Below are 16,604 nucleotides of genomic sequence, written 5' to 3' on the forward strand. Positions count from 1 at the left end.
AAACAGAACAAATACTGTTATCTTCCTTTTCAAGACGGGAAAAATAAAACTCAGAGATGAAGTGATTTGCCTGACACCACCAGGGAGCCAGGAATTGAAACTGTTTCCTAAGGCTCAGTCTGGGGCTCCAGCCAAAAGGCACCAGTATCTCTGGCCAGTACACTTCAAGTGCTTTCCAATAAACAAATGATCAGGCCCTGCAGGTTGCAGGGTGAATTATAGAAACATTGGAAAGCTTTACCCAAGCTATACAGAGCCATCCTGCAAAACCCTTGAACTATCTGAAAAATACATCGTGGTCCCTCCAAGTCATCCCCAGAGAATTGCTTGTGGGAGGATCAATGGACTGGAAGGCTCCAGGATCATGTTCATAATACATGCATACCTGTTCTGCCCTTTCTCACCAGCTAATTGAGTAGTTTTAAGTTCACTGCCTCCACAGTTGCAAAGGCAGAAGAATGTGTCCATTAAATAACAAGAAACTTAAAAAAACCAGCATACCACTGGGTCAGAGATGGGGTATACGCTGCATTGCCAGAATACATGAAGAGAGCTGAGGCAGGAACAAAGAGAGAACAAATATACTACATGGATTATCAAATTGTCTTGAAAAGGGAATAGGGATTTTTCCTTCCTTTCATTCTTTTTTTAAATGCCACATATCAGAATTTTTCTAAGAGCAATTCTCAGTTAGGTGGATGGTTAAGAGCAGAGAAAGGGAAAAAAGAGCATTTGAAGAGAAGCCATGTGTGGCCAGGAGCAGCTGGGCAGTAGAGCAAACGGGTAACTTGAGTGATATGAAAGACTGGGATGAAAACTGGAGACAGAGATCTGGGAGGCTGTGTAGTCAGAAAAAGGAGTAAGTCAGCAGAAGAAACGCTACTGGAGAGGAGAATTTTGGAGGAAGGGGCACAGGCTGTGCATGCAGGAACCCCACCAAGGAGCAACAGCTGCAGTGGATAAAGAACAACTGAGCAGTGGGGGGACAAGAAAAGAGACTCAGAGAACTGAGGGTAGGATGTGAATCAGTTCAACAGCTTACATAAATAACCCTTTCATTGCTGTAGGATATAAGGTGGTCAGACTTTGGTTTTCCTGGAAGAAGTGGGAAAGAGAGCACGCTGTGGATTGGTTCTGAAGGAGCAAACACCCCCTGCCATTTGGATTCCTACGGCTGCAACTTAGTCTTGCAAGTACAAGGAAGGTAACTAGTACATATACATACAACAAATACAGAAGAAAGTTATACTGTGCTATAAAATTAGTTTTGGACTCTTGAGTATTAATTCTAGGTCCTGATTATTTTAGTTTTCTGAGCTCTCAATGATTGAAGAGAATAAGAACTGTTCTATAGGAAATGGCAGAACTTTGTGGGCTGGGGTTTGACTGGGGCATGGAGGTAACACGATTTTATTTTCTTCTGTTTGAAGATCTTTTCTGATCTGTGTGTTATGTGGTCCAATAATAAACATTTTAATCTTCCTAGTAGTTATAAATTCAGAAATTTGGGATTAGGAAATAAAGAGTTAAAAATAAAAATCTCAGAAACAAAATAGAAACAAACTACTTTAGACTTTTATTATATTCTCTGTGCAAGAGCCTCTAGTAGCCTGCTAGAACTAATTTAAAAGGGGAACATCAGGTTGGGAGCAGCCAGCTGTGAGCAAAGTCGAAAGGGGCACTTGAGGCTCCAAGCTAATTTTGGAGCATGTGGCTTTGTTGCTGTATCTTTCTGCCTGTTTGCATGCTGTCTTTTTTTTTTCCCCCCATTCTCTTTTTTTCATCCTTTCCTTGCACATTGGCCTCAGGGTTTTTTTTGGTATCTATTATTGCTAGAGTAATGCTACAGTAACAAAACAAGTTGCATGCATTTTTTAGGTTTGATGGGATATAGTAGAAGGAATAATTTGCTAGGGGGATTTTAATGTGATTAATTGCTCTGACACTTTATAAAGCAGTAAAATCATGGTGGTCTTGTGATTAAGTTGTAGGATTGGGCATCAGGGTGGCTTCTACGCTGGCTTCTGTGCCAGGCAGTGCCACAGGTTGACCAGCTTTGAGGCCTGAAGCAAATGAATTTGTCATCATCGTATCTGTAAGAAGGGTAACTCTGTTAAGGTCTCAGGCAGGTATTCATTCATGTTCATGAACAGCCTTGAGATCCTTGGGTGAACATGCAGCAGAGGCACCCTTCAGCACTGCGCTTTGCTGCAACCAGTCCTATAGCCTTCAGATCACATCAGTAAGCATTATGCATTGAAGTCCAAACACTTAAGTGTATTTAGGAGCCAGAAATCTCATTGAAAACTATGACACTTATGTGCCTAAATATCTTCTAAGGATCCATCTAAATATTGGGTGTACTAAATGAGTAGGGGAGTCTAGCAGGACCAATACCTGCTGTGCCTCTTTGATCTCTACCTTCAGGTGTTGAACTTGAGCCAGAGTTCCAGCATCACGTAGCAATTTTGCCTGCCTTCCCAAGACACTTCCTACCCCTCTGGTAGACCAAAATCCTTGTTCCTCTCAGGGAAAGGAGCAGCATAAAACCTTTGCGTGGCCTGAAAAGACAAAGTTGTTTTCCTCTTAAGAGCAAAGCCTATAAATAGATTGCAAACTTGCACAAGCTTGTGAATCCTGTGCTGCTTCAGAGCAGAAGATTCCCTTTCGGGACTTGCAAACAAGACAGGCTTTGTAACAGAATATGAGCTTATGCTAAACTTAAATAGATTTGCCTTTGCAGGAAAGCCAGGGATGACTCCTTAGCCCTTTGTTGCTATCTTGAATTTCGTCCTTGCATCCCTCGGGCTTCTTAATTTTTTTGCTTCACGATATTGCTTTGTCATAAGCCTGCAGGATTAACCCATGAGCCTTCTAACTAGTTATTCTCTGCCCCTTCAGAGGCTCTAGTTTGGATGGCAAAATAAAGTTGCAAGAGGGCTTGAATTTCAGGAGAACTATTTTTTGTGCTTGCACCCAGCAGTAGCTTTGGTAATTACCAAGAAATATCAGTGGCCAATGGCACTTCCATCTGTGCCAATCTCTGCAGTTCTGGCTATCCTGCTATTCCTGTCTCTTCCGGTTTTGTGCCATTTGGCTGCTTTTCTCCCATTTTCATATCTGTGACTTAGAACTGACAACCAGAAGCAGTAGGCAAGAAGAGAGGACCAAGGAAAGGGAGAAGAAGAAGAGATCTCCCTGAAGTCTAAAACAAAGAGAAGAGCTGCTCAAATTGTCCAACTGTGCTGCAAAGTACTGCCTTTACTTTCCATTGCTTAGTGCGTGGGTCACTGCTGTATTGATTGTCTGGCACCTCTTAAATGTAATAAATTCTCCCTTTGTGTATTCCTTTCTGGTTATTTCCATCACCTAAAGTACTGCCATATAAAACTCCTATTTCTAAATAACATATGTACCTGCTAAGATATTTCATTTATAGTACCCATAAAACTGGCACCACCAGTTCTGGCATATTCTTTTTTTCCTCTTTGATCTGGTCTGTGTAAGTGAAATAGAAACATTAGCTCCTGAGGACGAGGTCCATGTCTCAGCTCTGCTTGGCTCCACACTGCGGTGTGTTGACCTGTTTCTTTGGGCACATAGAGAGCAGCCTGGAACTGAGTGCCCTCACAAGCAGAACAACCGTGTCCTGCTCCATCTGGGCTTTTCGTCACGCCCAGTGAGTTCTTAACCCCAGTGACCCACACAAGCCACATTTGCATCATGCGGTACTGATAACAAATGCAGGTGTTTCAGGATGCTTATGCCTGTGAATGTCTCTGTTTTTTATGTATGCCATCTGTGGCATAGGAGCATCAAGGGGAGTTTTACTAAGAATGAGGGGTTTGCAGCTAACAGCCAAATAAGTACTGTAGGTGAAGATAGGAGACAGACGATTATGTCCATACCCCTTTACTGTTACCATTGTAAATACATGATGCCCTCCTTTTAAAACAAACATGGGTACAGCAGTTATTCATTCAGTGAATGAAAGTGCGTTGTCTTTAACAAAACTATTTCCCCTGGTTTATAGAGCAATTTTTAAAGCTCTGAGCATCTGTAAATGCTGTGTGTTGCTCTGTAAAAGGCAGAAAGAACCAGATGGAGGAGCTTTTTTAAAATTTTATTTTATCTGCCTTTTAAAAATCATTTGTGAGAAGCTGTAAATCTTTTCAGTTAAAAAATTAAAAAGTGGAATATTTTAAAAACACTTTCAGGAGACAGCCTGTAAGCACTGCCTGTGTTCTCACTGCGTAGGAGATTCACACAGCAAGGCAGATTTATGTTTTATTGAAAACCTTGCTACTGCCTTTAGTTCTTTGCTATAACTGACATGCACTGAATACATTTTTATCGTCTATTTTCAGGAAGAGATGGCACCTCTTTCCACCTGGTGACACCAGTTTCCTTTATCCCACCAGGATCCCTTATGAGGAATCAAGCATATTCAGCAAAGTCAACATTGCCAACCCTGATCTGAAACGCTTTCCTGAGTTTAGGAACACGACAGCCTATGTGGTTACACTCAGCCCAGGACAGGTACCATTCACATAGAAGCCTTAAGTAACTTCAAAGATTTTAGTAAATTATTTCACTGGCTAATTAAGGGCTAGGAAATCTTGACAAATTGTGAAACTTCCCTCTCCCTACAGTCTGCACTCAGGATTGACACATTTCTCTCAGCATGGGAACTTTCTTTGCTCACAGTTACTTTACTAGCCTTTTTTGTACAAAAACTGCTAACGTTTGGAGAGTTAGTTCAATTGGCTGCCCAATTTCATCACAGTTCTTGCAATCCCCTCCAATTTGTCTGCTTTAAAACCTTGAACAATACTCCAACCTGTCTACTCTGAAACCAGTATGTTCCATAAAATGTGTTTGATTAATGAGCATGTAAAGCCAGCAAAGGAACTCATGTTTTGATAGTGGATAACCTTCACCAGGGAACATTGGCCCGACTTGTTGCTTTAATAGCAGAGTATTATAATGATGACACTTGCATTTAGAGCAGACACCATCCAGAGATTTCACAGTGCTTTACAAGGATGAGGGCATGATTAACCCTTTTGTACTGAGAAAGTTCAGTTATAAGTGCCTGCCTTATAGTCATACAGGCAGTCAGCAGCAGTATGAGAATAGGGCTCGGGACTCTTAATTCCTGGTCTTCTGCTGTAAATAGCATCCTCTATTTAATCAGCATGGTCTGTATTTGGCATCTGAATTACCCTTTTTCATTTGTTCAGCAGTGCATGTCCTTGTAAAGCACTCCTGTGCATCTCAAACTGACAGGCCTTTCCAAAGGAATTTTGCGATGTTCATTGCGCCGACCACTTAAGACGGTGGAGTTGCTGCTTGTAGCACCTTTTCACTCTTCTCCTACCAGATGTTATCACCTCTTTTGACCTGCCAGCTCAGCAACTTGTGTGAATGCTCCCTTGCCCCTAGCTGGCAAACTCAGCTGCCTTCAACAATTGAAAGAATGGATTTTTGCTAATCTAGCTAATTTTGAGAAGGCAGAGTGAGGAGCGCTCCTGTGAACTGGTGAGATGGCAGACTGGAGCAGGATAGTAGTTTCCAACAAGATGATGATGTCTGTCAACTGGGAAGAATATGCTCTTCTGCAGGTACATTTGCAAATGGGGAATCTGTGATCAACCTTCATTGTTTGCACTACATTATCTTCTAGTCATACTCCTAGAGCAAATTATTAGTTTCATGTTCTGCACTTTGTAAGGTTGCAGTGTTCAATAATTTAAAGTACAAATAACAAATTTTTACGATTGATAAAAATGCCACATCCATTCAGCACTGTGTTATCCGTGATCCCCAACACTATTTCAATTTATAATCTCCTTTCGAACGATCAAGTATGGTAGTGAAGCTTTAATATGGTCTTAATTTTAATTAGGCTTAAAGCAATTACAAGTTAATCTTGCTAGGAATAAAGATCTTGAGCCAGCTCAGCAATACAAGTTGTCTGCATTGCCATGAAGGAGATGCTGCTTGGATTTCTAGGGAGAAAGTAATGTAGAGGCAATAACGGATGAGCAAGGTATTACCTTTATCCATTTTATCAGCACCTTTGGGTGGTGCTTTCCAGCATCTCATCCCAAAGCTTATGGGGCAGGTGGCTGGGGACTGCTGCCATTTGATGGAGAGAAACGACCTAGAACTCCTCCTTTGTTAACAAGGGAGAGGATCCCTAAATAATAACAGTCTTGATATATGCTTAGCAGTGGCTTTCATGTAGAATTAATACAATTACTACAGAATTTGCAGCTAGCTTTATTTTGTGATAATACATAGCATTCCCAGAGGGTACACAGAACATTTTCCATTCCATATTTTAACAATAAGGGGTTGAAAAATAAAGACAAAGGTGTTAGGTATTCAGGAGAGCAACTGCATGTAGAGTGAGTGCAGCTTTGAATGTCAAAAACTTCATGTGTCTAATGCCACCTTCTGGTCGTTGTTTGCTACAAGCCATTTTTCTACACCCATTTAAGGCTTTAAAGGAGGATTCCTTCATATAACATTGTACCAATGCACAATGGGTACTTTAATTGCATCCTTTGTGCCCTTTCACTGTATTGTTTAGAGGTGAGTCTCTGTTATGAATTTAAGTAGTTGGCTGAGACTTCAGGTTTTATAAGGTTTTATCCTGTACTTGACCGGTGGCTGTGGCCTGAATTTTCTCAGAGGTCTTGATCAACTTCTGGTTATACATTAGTGATCTGTGTCTTGATACAAATTATGATAACGTTTAGATATCTAGCTTACTTAAATAGGCAGCTGAGTAGTTTTAGGGTTTGCAGCTGTACATGACTATATCCATAAAGTTACAACCTCTAGCTGCATCACACAAACGCAGGGGCTCCGTATAAATATTTGGACCTGGTCACCTATGCAATGGTTGCAAGGCTGAGTGGTAAGTATGGAGCAGGAGCTTGACTGCTGGTGTATTTGTGCTGACTGAACTAGTGAGTTTTCACCCAAAGCATTAATATTTTATTTGTTCATAAATTCTGCAGTATTTCTAGTAACATCTTGATTGTTTTCACGAATATGCAAACACTACTTAAAAGAATGTAAATGGGGCAAAACATGTCTGTTCTACTATCTTCTACCCCACACTCTGGGACAAGTACTAAGAGAGTTAGGGTGAGATTTGCTACCCTCAACCCATCCAGGACAGATGTCCTGTCTGCCAACAGTGGGAGGAACCTGGCACCTCTACAAGGCAATTCATCCTCCCTGTCTTATACAATTATAGTCCTGCAGGAACATTGATCCCATCTTGTCCTTCAGCACAGGCTATAAAAGAAGTCTAAACACATAGATGCTTAACTTTCTTGATGACTGAAAATAGGAGAGATGAATCCCACCTGAAAAGGCTTCAAAAAACTGAGATTCTATACAAATACAAAATCATTGATCATTCTTTCCTCTGTCCCACTGCTCAGCAGCTTCTTGCTTCCTTCCTGCTTGCTAATATAATTGTTCTTAATCCATCTTCCTCTTAATCCATATCACTAGATAACAGTAGAAAGATGAGACCGTGCATCTCAGCTTGTCCAAAGGTAGACATATGAGTCTCCACACATCTGACCTCCTAATGGAGAGCCAACACCTTGTACACTGGGCTCGTGTGAGCAATGCCATTCCCTCTCATGCTACGCCAGACAGTAGTGCACACCAGGACCCATGCTGTTACAGGCAGCACCCAGCTGCCCTGCTGCCTGCTTTCCTGCTTCCTGGCCTTGTGTCCCAGGTGCAGCCTAGAGCCAGGAGGTGCAGTGCAGCTCTAGACAACAGAGATGCGAGGAAAGGCCTAACTGAGCTAAACTCAGAAGCACATCAAATCCGAGAAGGATGCTCCCTGCCAGCCTTAAAAAACATCATCAAAGTATGGGAAGAGTTATTTAGAAATGATCAACATTATTGCTCGCTGTCTATCACCATGATCTGCTGCTCAGAAGCTCTCCTCCCCTGCTTTTCTTGCCTGTCTTCTGAAAGTCTGAAGAAACACATCGCAGACTCAGTCTGCATCCACAACTACAGTTATCACCAAGTTCCTGCATACAGCTGCAAGGTTTTCTCTTTCTGTTCTCCTGCTGCAGTGTCTGACACACCGTGGGATCCTGCTTGGCAGCCAGAGCTCACAACAGCGCAGGCAGACCTCTGACTTCTAACCCAACCCTGAGCAAGCAGAAATATTCATGAAGTCAGGGAGGGATTTCCTTATGTGCCACCTTCAAAGAAAAGGGATGAGAACTTCAGATTGGGCTTAAAGGGGGGAACAGCAGGACAAACTCTCAATAACCAAGAAAAAAAAGCAAAAAGAAAACCAAACAAAAAAGGTGTTGTAGTAAGTCAGGAAATGCATTAATTCAAATTTTTTAAAAAGCAATAAAATGTTTCAGTTCAAAGTATATAAAGTACTTTTTAAACGGGTTTGCAGTGAAAAACTGCTTTTGCTGGAAAAGAGTTTAAGTGATTTTAGTAAAGGAGTACTGAGAGCTGTCCACAGCATTATGCATAGTAGATGATTGATAAGTCTGTTTTGGAGAAGGAAGAGGCGTTTTTCATGTGGGAGCCTACAGAGCTGGCCCCAGTTGGCTCCATAGGAAAAGCTCTGTTCAACATGGCAGACAGCCCAGCTCATCCTCTAGACACCAGAAGTATCACCTCCGTTACAAAAGAGATAGAGAATTTTGTGATGAAAACACCACTCGGCCTGCAACACACATGGAAAATCCCATGAGTGCACAAAAAGTCAAGCAAACTGAAGGTGAAAGCTGCCAGTTCTTGTCTCTACTGTTCCACCTCTTCCCTGAGCTTCCCTCCTTCCCTCACCTGGGTCCCTATGGACACAGCATGGTAACAGCCCCATTCCCTTCCTGTCCAGAGTCCACCCCAGGGCTGTGCCTGTGTTTCTGCTGTCAGTGGCCCTGGGCACTCTTTCAGTGGGTGGGAAGACACCAGCTCAAGAGCAAGGCAGCATAAGAAGCACCTCCTAGCACCAGGGCAGCCAGGCACTGGCTGGGACAGACCATGGGTTGGGGTAGTAGCACCCCTGTGGAGTCCTCATATGGTGATCCCACAGAGTGACTATGCATTTATTTTATTTTCCACTGCCAGGGTTTCAAGCAGCTCTGGGATTTGCTTGGGTCCCCCCCAACAGCCCCCATCTTTTTCATCCCATAACACTGGCATTCTTTGATGCTTCCTTTTTTTGCGTATTTACCCAAATACCTTTTCCTAATGAGCACGAATTTCTTGGTATAATACTTCACTTCAGGGTATGCTCTCTTTTTGAAGCAATTCCACCTTTGCCCTACCTTTGCACTGTATTAAGTTAATCATGTCCATTGAGGATTTAAACTTGTTCTTTTCTCTGTGCTGTACAAGTCTTCAGCATTGCTCCACTTGCTCTCCCAACTGTTCTCTTGGTTTCTTTCCTCCCATTACAGACTAGAATTTCATTTTGTCTTTTCTGGGATTTCTGTCCTACATTAACTTCATCTGCTATATTTGCCTATCACTAGCCCAAATATTAAAATTACCTGATTGGTTGCTGTTTAGTTCGGTATCTCCCCAACCCACGAATCTGGATATGTTCTGCAGAAAGCAGGCTAACACAAAATTATCTCTTAGTTTAGAATAGTTCTGTCTTGCTTTTGCACTTTACATTTTCCCTGTAAAATGTTTGCTGCATGTTTTTTTGTGTGCGTATTATTTCACTGTGGTTTACTTTCACATTTCCTATTGAAACATCATTTCAAATGTAGCTAAATCTGTGTCCCATATTCATAAACATATGGAAGTCTGCTTTATTTTATTGTGGAATCAACAGTTGGGGGTGGTGGTAGCGGTGGTTTTTCGTTTTGGTTTTGTTGTGGGGGTTTTTGGTTCTAGTTTGCAAACCTAGAATACTAGTTTGTAAAGGTAGAGTAATCCTACTCCTCTTCTCTTTGCTGGATTTTTTTTTTGGTCTTCTGTTAGTTCCGCTGCTCCCTTGCCAGCCTTATTTTTTAGTTTTAATTACTTTTTTCCATTTCTTCATCTTCCTTAAAGTTTTAGTCTTTTGGTTTTTGGTAATTTCAACGTTCTTGCTGCCATAAATCCTTATTTTAACAGGCATAAGCTTACCCAAAAATAAAGAAGGAGAGCAAGTGTCTTTGTGGTACCTGTTTTGCCTCTGAGTCACAACTCTGTAGGTCCGCTATAAATCACAGCAGCAAACAGTGCCAGCTGCAGAAATACACAAGTTCGCAGTTATTACCCTTAACCTGCTGGCAGGTAAATTCTGATTAGTCTCTCCAAAGACCAAGTTCCTTCTCTTTGGTTTGAAAAGACTGGACTAATTAGGGGACTGTATTTTCCTCCTAGCTGTACCTCCTCTTTCCAAAGCAATTCTGTCTCCGCTTTGCACATGAATCATGTTGAGCCAGCACCTTCCATTCCTAATTTCCATCTTGGTTTTTCCAGGCAGCCCCTCGTACTGTAACATTTATACAGTTCCCTTAACTTGCCTCATGCTTTTGTTCCCTAGCTATATCCTCCCTCTGCACCATACCCCAATTCCTTAGCGTCTTCATCCACTTCTCCAGCATAGCAAGCTCACTCTTCCTAGGCAAGTCTCACATTAAGGACCTCATTGTTGGAAACAGCTCCTTACTCTAGAAGCTAAGCCGTCTTCTGCTGTACACCAAAATTCTCCAGGCTTCATCATTATTCCCTGTCATTTGGATGGCACCCAGATTCTTTAACAGAGCACAGCATAAGATCCCCTGTAGAGCAGATGAGCGGTTTGTGTATGTTTCTGCTGTCAATGAAACATGCGCAAACACTTGCTGACAGATAAACCCATTGCAGCTAATGCAACTGCACTTTTCATCTAAAAATGTAGGTTTCTGTGATAAAAGCACCACTCAAACTTGCTGTGTGTAGAAAACATGTTCTGGCTTCAGTCTGTGTAGGGTTTTGTACACTTTTAGATGTCAGGAATAATTAATTGGTGATATTTTTTAGATAATGGCCCTCTACAGACTGATTCCCTTCTCTGTTTTGTATGCTGTACTAGATTAAAGTACAATTTCCAAATGTTTTTGACCTTTAGAGAGACAATGGTTTTTTTGTTTGACTTAAATTGAAACCTCTGGAGAACATTGTGTCCTGTGGCTCAGAAATGACTCTGCTCTGACTGTCCTGTAAGTATGTATTTGCAGGACTAGGGCCTCAGTCATTGTTTCCTACAGAGACATTTTCTCATTAGCCATGTTTTGATATAATGAAGCACAGGGCTATCTAGGTAGCAGAACATTCTTTTAAGTAATTTGTGCCTACCAAGAAAAAGAATTGTCTGCAATTCAGATACAGATCATTGCTTTACTTTCTCCATTCTGAAGTGTATATTTGTCCGCCTCTGACCATCTTTATTCCCTGTCAAAAGCCATCTTTTATGTTTTTCTTGATAGCTCTATGTTAATCTAATGTTCAGTAATCTGTAAAAGTGGTACTATATCATCAAAACAACATTAATGTCTTTGTACCATAAAAGGCATGGGTTAGAATCAATTTTATGTCACAGCTATCATCCTGATAGAGTTGCAAAGCTCTGATTTAAACTAGATTGTCATGATTTCTGGGACACCTTCCTTTAAAAGCTTATCTGCTAAAAGTGGCAAGTGTAATGCTGGTGAGTATTTACCAGAATTAAAGCTACATATTGTTAATCACCTTGATGAGCATTAGGATATCTGCTTTTTGGAGAAGCCAGCTGGCAGTCCTTCTAAAGGAACTGGGAAGCCTGCTCTGTTGGAGAGCCTACAAAAGACTTCTTGCTTGGCTGAGACTTTCTCTAAAGCCCTGCTCTACTGCTACACCAGCTGCACTCCCTTTATACAGCCAGACCTTGCTTACTTAGAAAGTAACCCTAGAAATATGGTTACAGTCCTGCTTCACATGAGTAGGAGTTTGGATAAGAGGTAGTTCTAGATCACGTCTACTTCTTACATAGTATTGACACAATGGGAGGAGAGAGTGGGCATTTAATTCTTTAGAAAAGGCTCTTTAAAAGAAAGAAATAGAGATCACCACCCACCGCTATTCCATGCCTCATTCTGCCTCTGCATCCCACATCCCCTTATCTTTCTTCAAGCCTCTGCTAGTACCCTAATACGATGTCTCTGATTCCAGGTCCTGCTCGTTCCAAGGCACTGGTGGCACTATGTGGAATCCATTGACCCCATCACTGTCAGCATAAATTCTTGGATTGAACTGGTATTTTCCTTTTTATGTCATGGTGATGTAGCACTTCAATGTTTGTATATCTTTTAAAGAGTAGGAAAGCTGACACAAATAATCCTGTCCCAGATTAATTACCTTATGAGGCACTTTTGAGTAGTTTCAATGGTGCTTACATTTACATAGTATCTTTTATCCTGAGGATCCCAGAAAACTTTGCAGTCTTGCATGTTCTACTACCATCATTTGTCAGCCGCTGCTAAAACACAGCTATGCTTTACCAGTAGCGCAACATTCAATTCAGGGTTTTTGCTAGAAAAAGTGATGGGAGAAAAAAAGAAGCATCTCTAGCAAGAAAACAGTAAAAAGAATGTGACCTGAGCAGAGAAATGATGCCACTCAGAACTCAAGCTGCATTTTCTGCTTAGCAGCATTGAGCAGGAACTTCTGTAAGGATCAAGACTGAAGCAATTTGTCCCTTGCCTGCCATGTTCAGCCCTATTGGGTGCACTGTACTCAGAGGCTGGTGGGGGAAGAACCCTTTTAGATTCAGTTTTTCCTGAAGAACCTTCCAAGGTTCCAGATCTGAAGCCCAAATTCAGCAGAAATCAAATGCAAGTTTACCAGGCAAACAATTAAACACAAGCTAAACTTTTCATGACCGATTTCTTATGGACTAGCTAACTTTGTACTGAATAGCAGACGACAAAACAGCAGCTTTACCTCAAGCACATGCTTACGTGCAAAGTTAAATTAGAATTTAAATCAGATTAACGTGATAGGAAGGGGATGGCAGAGGAATTTTGAATTTTCATTTCTCTGTGATATTTTTCATTTGCCTGGAGTTGGATTTTCTCAAGGACTAAATTTTCTTCTCCCCAGGCTTTGATTTTTCTTGCTTGTGTTAAACAGTATGTATGGGAGGGTTGCAGGGATACCATCTCAATGCTCCAGAAGGTTTTCTGATTCAAATTACTTTATCATTAATCCTTGCTTAATATAAAAAAGACCCTTTGAAATGGCCTGTGAAAGCTGCCTCACTAAAATACTTACTGCCTTTTTTCTTTTTTTTTAAAAAAAAAACTTTATTAGACTGAAGTCTGCAGGGCAACAAACAGGTGCATTCAACTGCTGTTAAAGACTACAGGATACATTTCTTACACCAACATCAAAACATGTGCTTGAAGAGCAGAGGAACTCACTTGGGTGTTTCCCTCATGGGATGTATTTAGACTATGTATTTAGAAAGGACAGCAGGCCGACAGCCCATACCGAGTTCTTATACAGCCCTAAGTACAGTCAGGCTGCGCCAGTGCCAGAGAAAGCACCAATAATGTCACAGAGCAACCATTTAAGCCTGCCTTAAATTTGAGCAGCCTTGGAGGTAATTCAGATGAACTGGCTGTGTGCCCCATGCTTGGAAAGACCCTGATGTCAACACACACTCATACCTTAAAGGGTGCCTCACAAATTGTCCCCCTGTGGAGGAGCAGGTCAGGACCAGAGCAGTTGTGCCAGGCTGGTAACTCCCAGGCGTGAGCTATAACATTTCTAGCTGTTCTTATGTGCTGCAAGAATAAAAAAAATAGTGGAGTTGAACTCCATGGCTTTCCTGGTCGTAAAGGTCTTACAGAACTCACCAAGATCCTGCTTGGTGGCAGCAAGAGCAGGGAGTTGAATATGGCACCATGAGCAGTGGAGCGTTTGCTGGGTCTTGCTGATGAATGGCACTGGCGCTCCCCCATCCCCAAATATCAAAAGCTGCCATAAACAAGTGTAGCTATTGCAACCCAGGTGAAAGTTCCTTACAGAAATTATCCCTACAGCTGATGATGGCAGCACTGTTAGGTGTTGGGCAATCCATCTGTAAAAATAAATTCTGACATGAATGCTTAAAAGCAATACTGAGAACATTTCCATTACCAAATCAGGCAGTTGTTGCTTGCAGCTGTTACCAGCTGCTTTCATACTGACAGATGAGAATCACATCAACATCTGTAGTCCTAGTGAAACCATTAACTATATTGGCAAGACACTAGAATAGGAGTTTGTTTTCGGCTGGATGTGAGCTACTCGACGTATTCCTTGCTTCCTAACGTACTCTTACACAATCAGTACAACCCTGTTATTCAGCAGACCAGGATGAATAGAGTGCAACACCTTAAATAATTTCTGTGCTGTTACTCACGTGGGGGCTGTACACACGTGTAGGAACATCAGAAGTCTGAAGCCTTTCACTGACTTCACATACATAAGTATGGGTTTCAGACTAAGACCATCCATTTAGTCCTTCCCAAGAACAACTTCCAGGTTTCTGCAGAGACCTGAGTGCTAACCTATCTCCAAACACTTTGTGTTCCCTTGAGGCAGGATGCAGATCATGAAGCCCGTGTAGAAGAAGCAATAACTCGAATGCTGGTATGTGCCATAAAATCAGCAGAAAATCCCAGTGATGGAGATCTCTGGCTAAATCCCACAGAGGTAAGCCCTCTCTTGCTCGCATTATAGAGGTGATAACAGAGAATTACTGACATTTTGCTTAGCTCCCCCAGAGTCTTTCTGCTGCCTGAGAAAAAGAATTTTAAATTCCTTCCCTTCATGTAGCAAAATTAATTCATGGAAGATAATCACGCAACACTGAATTGAAACATATCTCCTTTTAATTGAGTGTATCCTGGGTGTTTTCTTAGGTTGAGGCAACATCCCATGAAATCAATCTTCAGTACCTGAATAAAGCTGTGTCTGCATATTTCAAGTGTCAAAAGGCAAGTGAGTCAGAGCAGGCATGTCCCAGCTGCACTGGTGCAGAGCAAAGGACAAGCACCTCATGCAAGAGGAAGAAAAGGGAAGCTGGCTCTGAACCAGAGGGCTGCACATTACTAACCCATGAATTTGGCTTTCCAATATCTAAAGCAGAAAAGTTGCAGAAAATACCTTTTGGGCCTCATCTTATACAAGTTTTACCACAGTCTCAAGAAACAAGCTCGATGGGTGCGGTTGCAGTTGAAAGTGACAGTAGAGATCTCCTCCATGAAAATGAAGGAGGACATTTTGGAAAATTACACCACACCAGGAAGCAGTCGGTAATGAGTAATGACTCTGCAACGCCTGCACATCAAATGGATTCAGACGGCAGTCCAAATGCCTCACAAACAGCTCTTTCTACCAACGATTTGCTAGACTGTTTGGTTAATCCGCAAGTCATCAGTTTAGTGGCTCGGCTGCTGTTGGAGAGAACAAGAGTTTAGTGCCGGAGCGCTTTATCATTTCTGAAATAAAGAAACCAAATGGCAGCCTTGTTCTGGGTGTTTAAGCTCGGTAATAATTGAATGTTTCATTTCAAATAATTTTAAGGTACAGACAGACACAGTGGTTAAGTGGCAGACTGAAGTGAGCTGAAAGAAGAATAACTGGTTAATGATGGCTGGGAAGAGAAAGGTGTGTTTAGTCAGAAAGCTCCTCGGTGTTACGAACAAAACAGAGCATACGCAGTTACAATCCCACCTTGTTGGGTGGATGGGATCTTTAAAATGTTCTACAGCTCTGAGCATTGGCTGGGACGGCTGTGCAGAAACAAGCAGGCTCTGCGTTTCATGGTGTAACAGCATGGCCGTAATTCCTTCTGGATTAAGTTCGCTAGACCTAAACTGCCAGAAGGGGGTGTTTCATATTCTTGCAGGGGTTCTTGGGGATTTGGTTTGTTGGGTTTTTTGGTGGTTTGGGTTTGGTTTTTTTTTTCCTTTAAACCCCAGGTACCAGGCAAACCAGCTCTGGTCTTAAGGCATCCCTTGCTACAATGGTGAATGCTGCAAGCAGCAGTCACTGGGAATGAATGTGGTTTAGCCATACTGAAGAGATACTGCAGCACTTAATGCCTCACAGCTGGGGTCAGAACTGGAAAGCAGGCTTGAAGCTAGAATGTAGACATGGATCAAATGCATCAAGTAATACACATGCATCCCCACGGGCAAGGGCATTACAGCTTGCACCTTCCCAAGAGGAAGGCTCATCCCAGCAGAATGAATTCATGCTTTGGGCCTCAGGGTGGGCAACTTAAGTCCTTAAGAAGCATACCAGAGACACCGAACCCTGCGCCTGCTCACTCCCCTCCACTGCCAAAGCTGGTCAGCAGCTGGAAGGCTGAAAAAGCACTTCTGTGCTGTCCTTCAACACTGCTCTTCCCAGGGCTGGGAAGATACCGACTAGCATCACTAGTGAAACAAGCGTGGCTTGACAACAGTCTGCTGTCGCTTAGGTGGTCACATAGCAGAGGGGGACTAAGAGTGGGAGAAGGTAGACTGACTGCAGCCCTTGACCACATTTAAAGTGGAATGGTCAGTAAGTGATCAGTTGAC

At 42.1% G+C, this 16,604-nt stretch overlaps 1 protein-coding gene across 4 annotated transcripts in view; it reads left to right on the plus strand.

The window, feature by feature from the left end:
* HSPBAP1 (HSPB1 associated protein 1) overlaps positions 1-15,542 on the plus strand; it is a 38,888-nt gene extending 23,346 nt beyond the window's left edge. For all 4 annotated transcript variants that reach the window (XM_075093037.1, XM_075093038.1, XM_075093039.1 and 1 more), the window contains 5 exons: positions 1,068-1,204; positions 4,368-4,539; positions 12,202-12,285; positions 14,620-14,730; positions 14,940-15,542. In XM_075093037.1, the coding sequence (XP_074949138.1) occupies positions 1,068-1,204; positions 4,368-4,539; positions 12,202-12,285; positions 14,620-14,730; positions 14,940-15,497 (1,062 nt within the window). In that variant the 3' untranslated portion in view covers positions 15,498-15,542. The remainder of the gene's footprint in view (positions 1-1,067; positions 1,205-4,367; positions 4,540-12,201; positions 12,286-14,619; positions 14,731-14,939) is intronic.
* Positions 15,543-16,604: the final 1,062 nt, after the last annotated feature.

Source organism: Phalacrocorax aristotelis, chromosome 5 (genome assembly GCF_949628215.1).
Source record: "Phalacrocorax aristotelis chromosome 5, bGulAri2.1, whole genome shotgun sequence".
Taxonomy (NCBI): domain Eukaryota; kingdom Metazoa; phylum Chordata; class Aves; order Suliformes; family Phalacrocoracidae; genus Phalacrocorax; species Phalacrocorax aristotelis.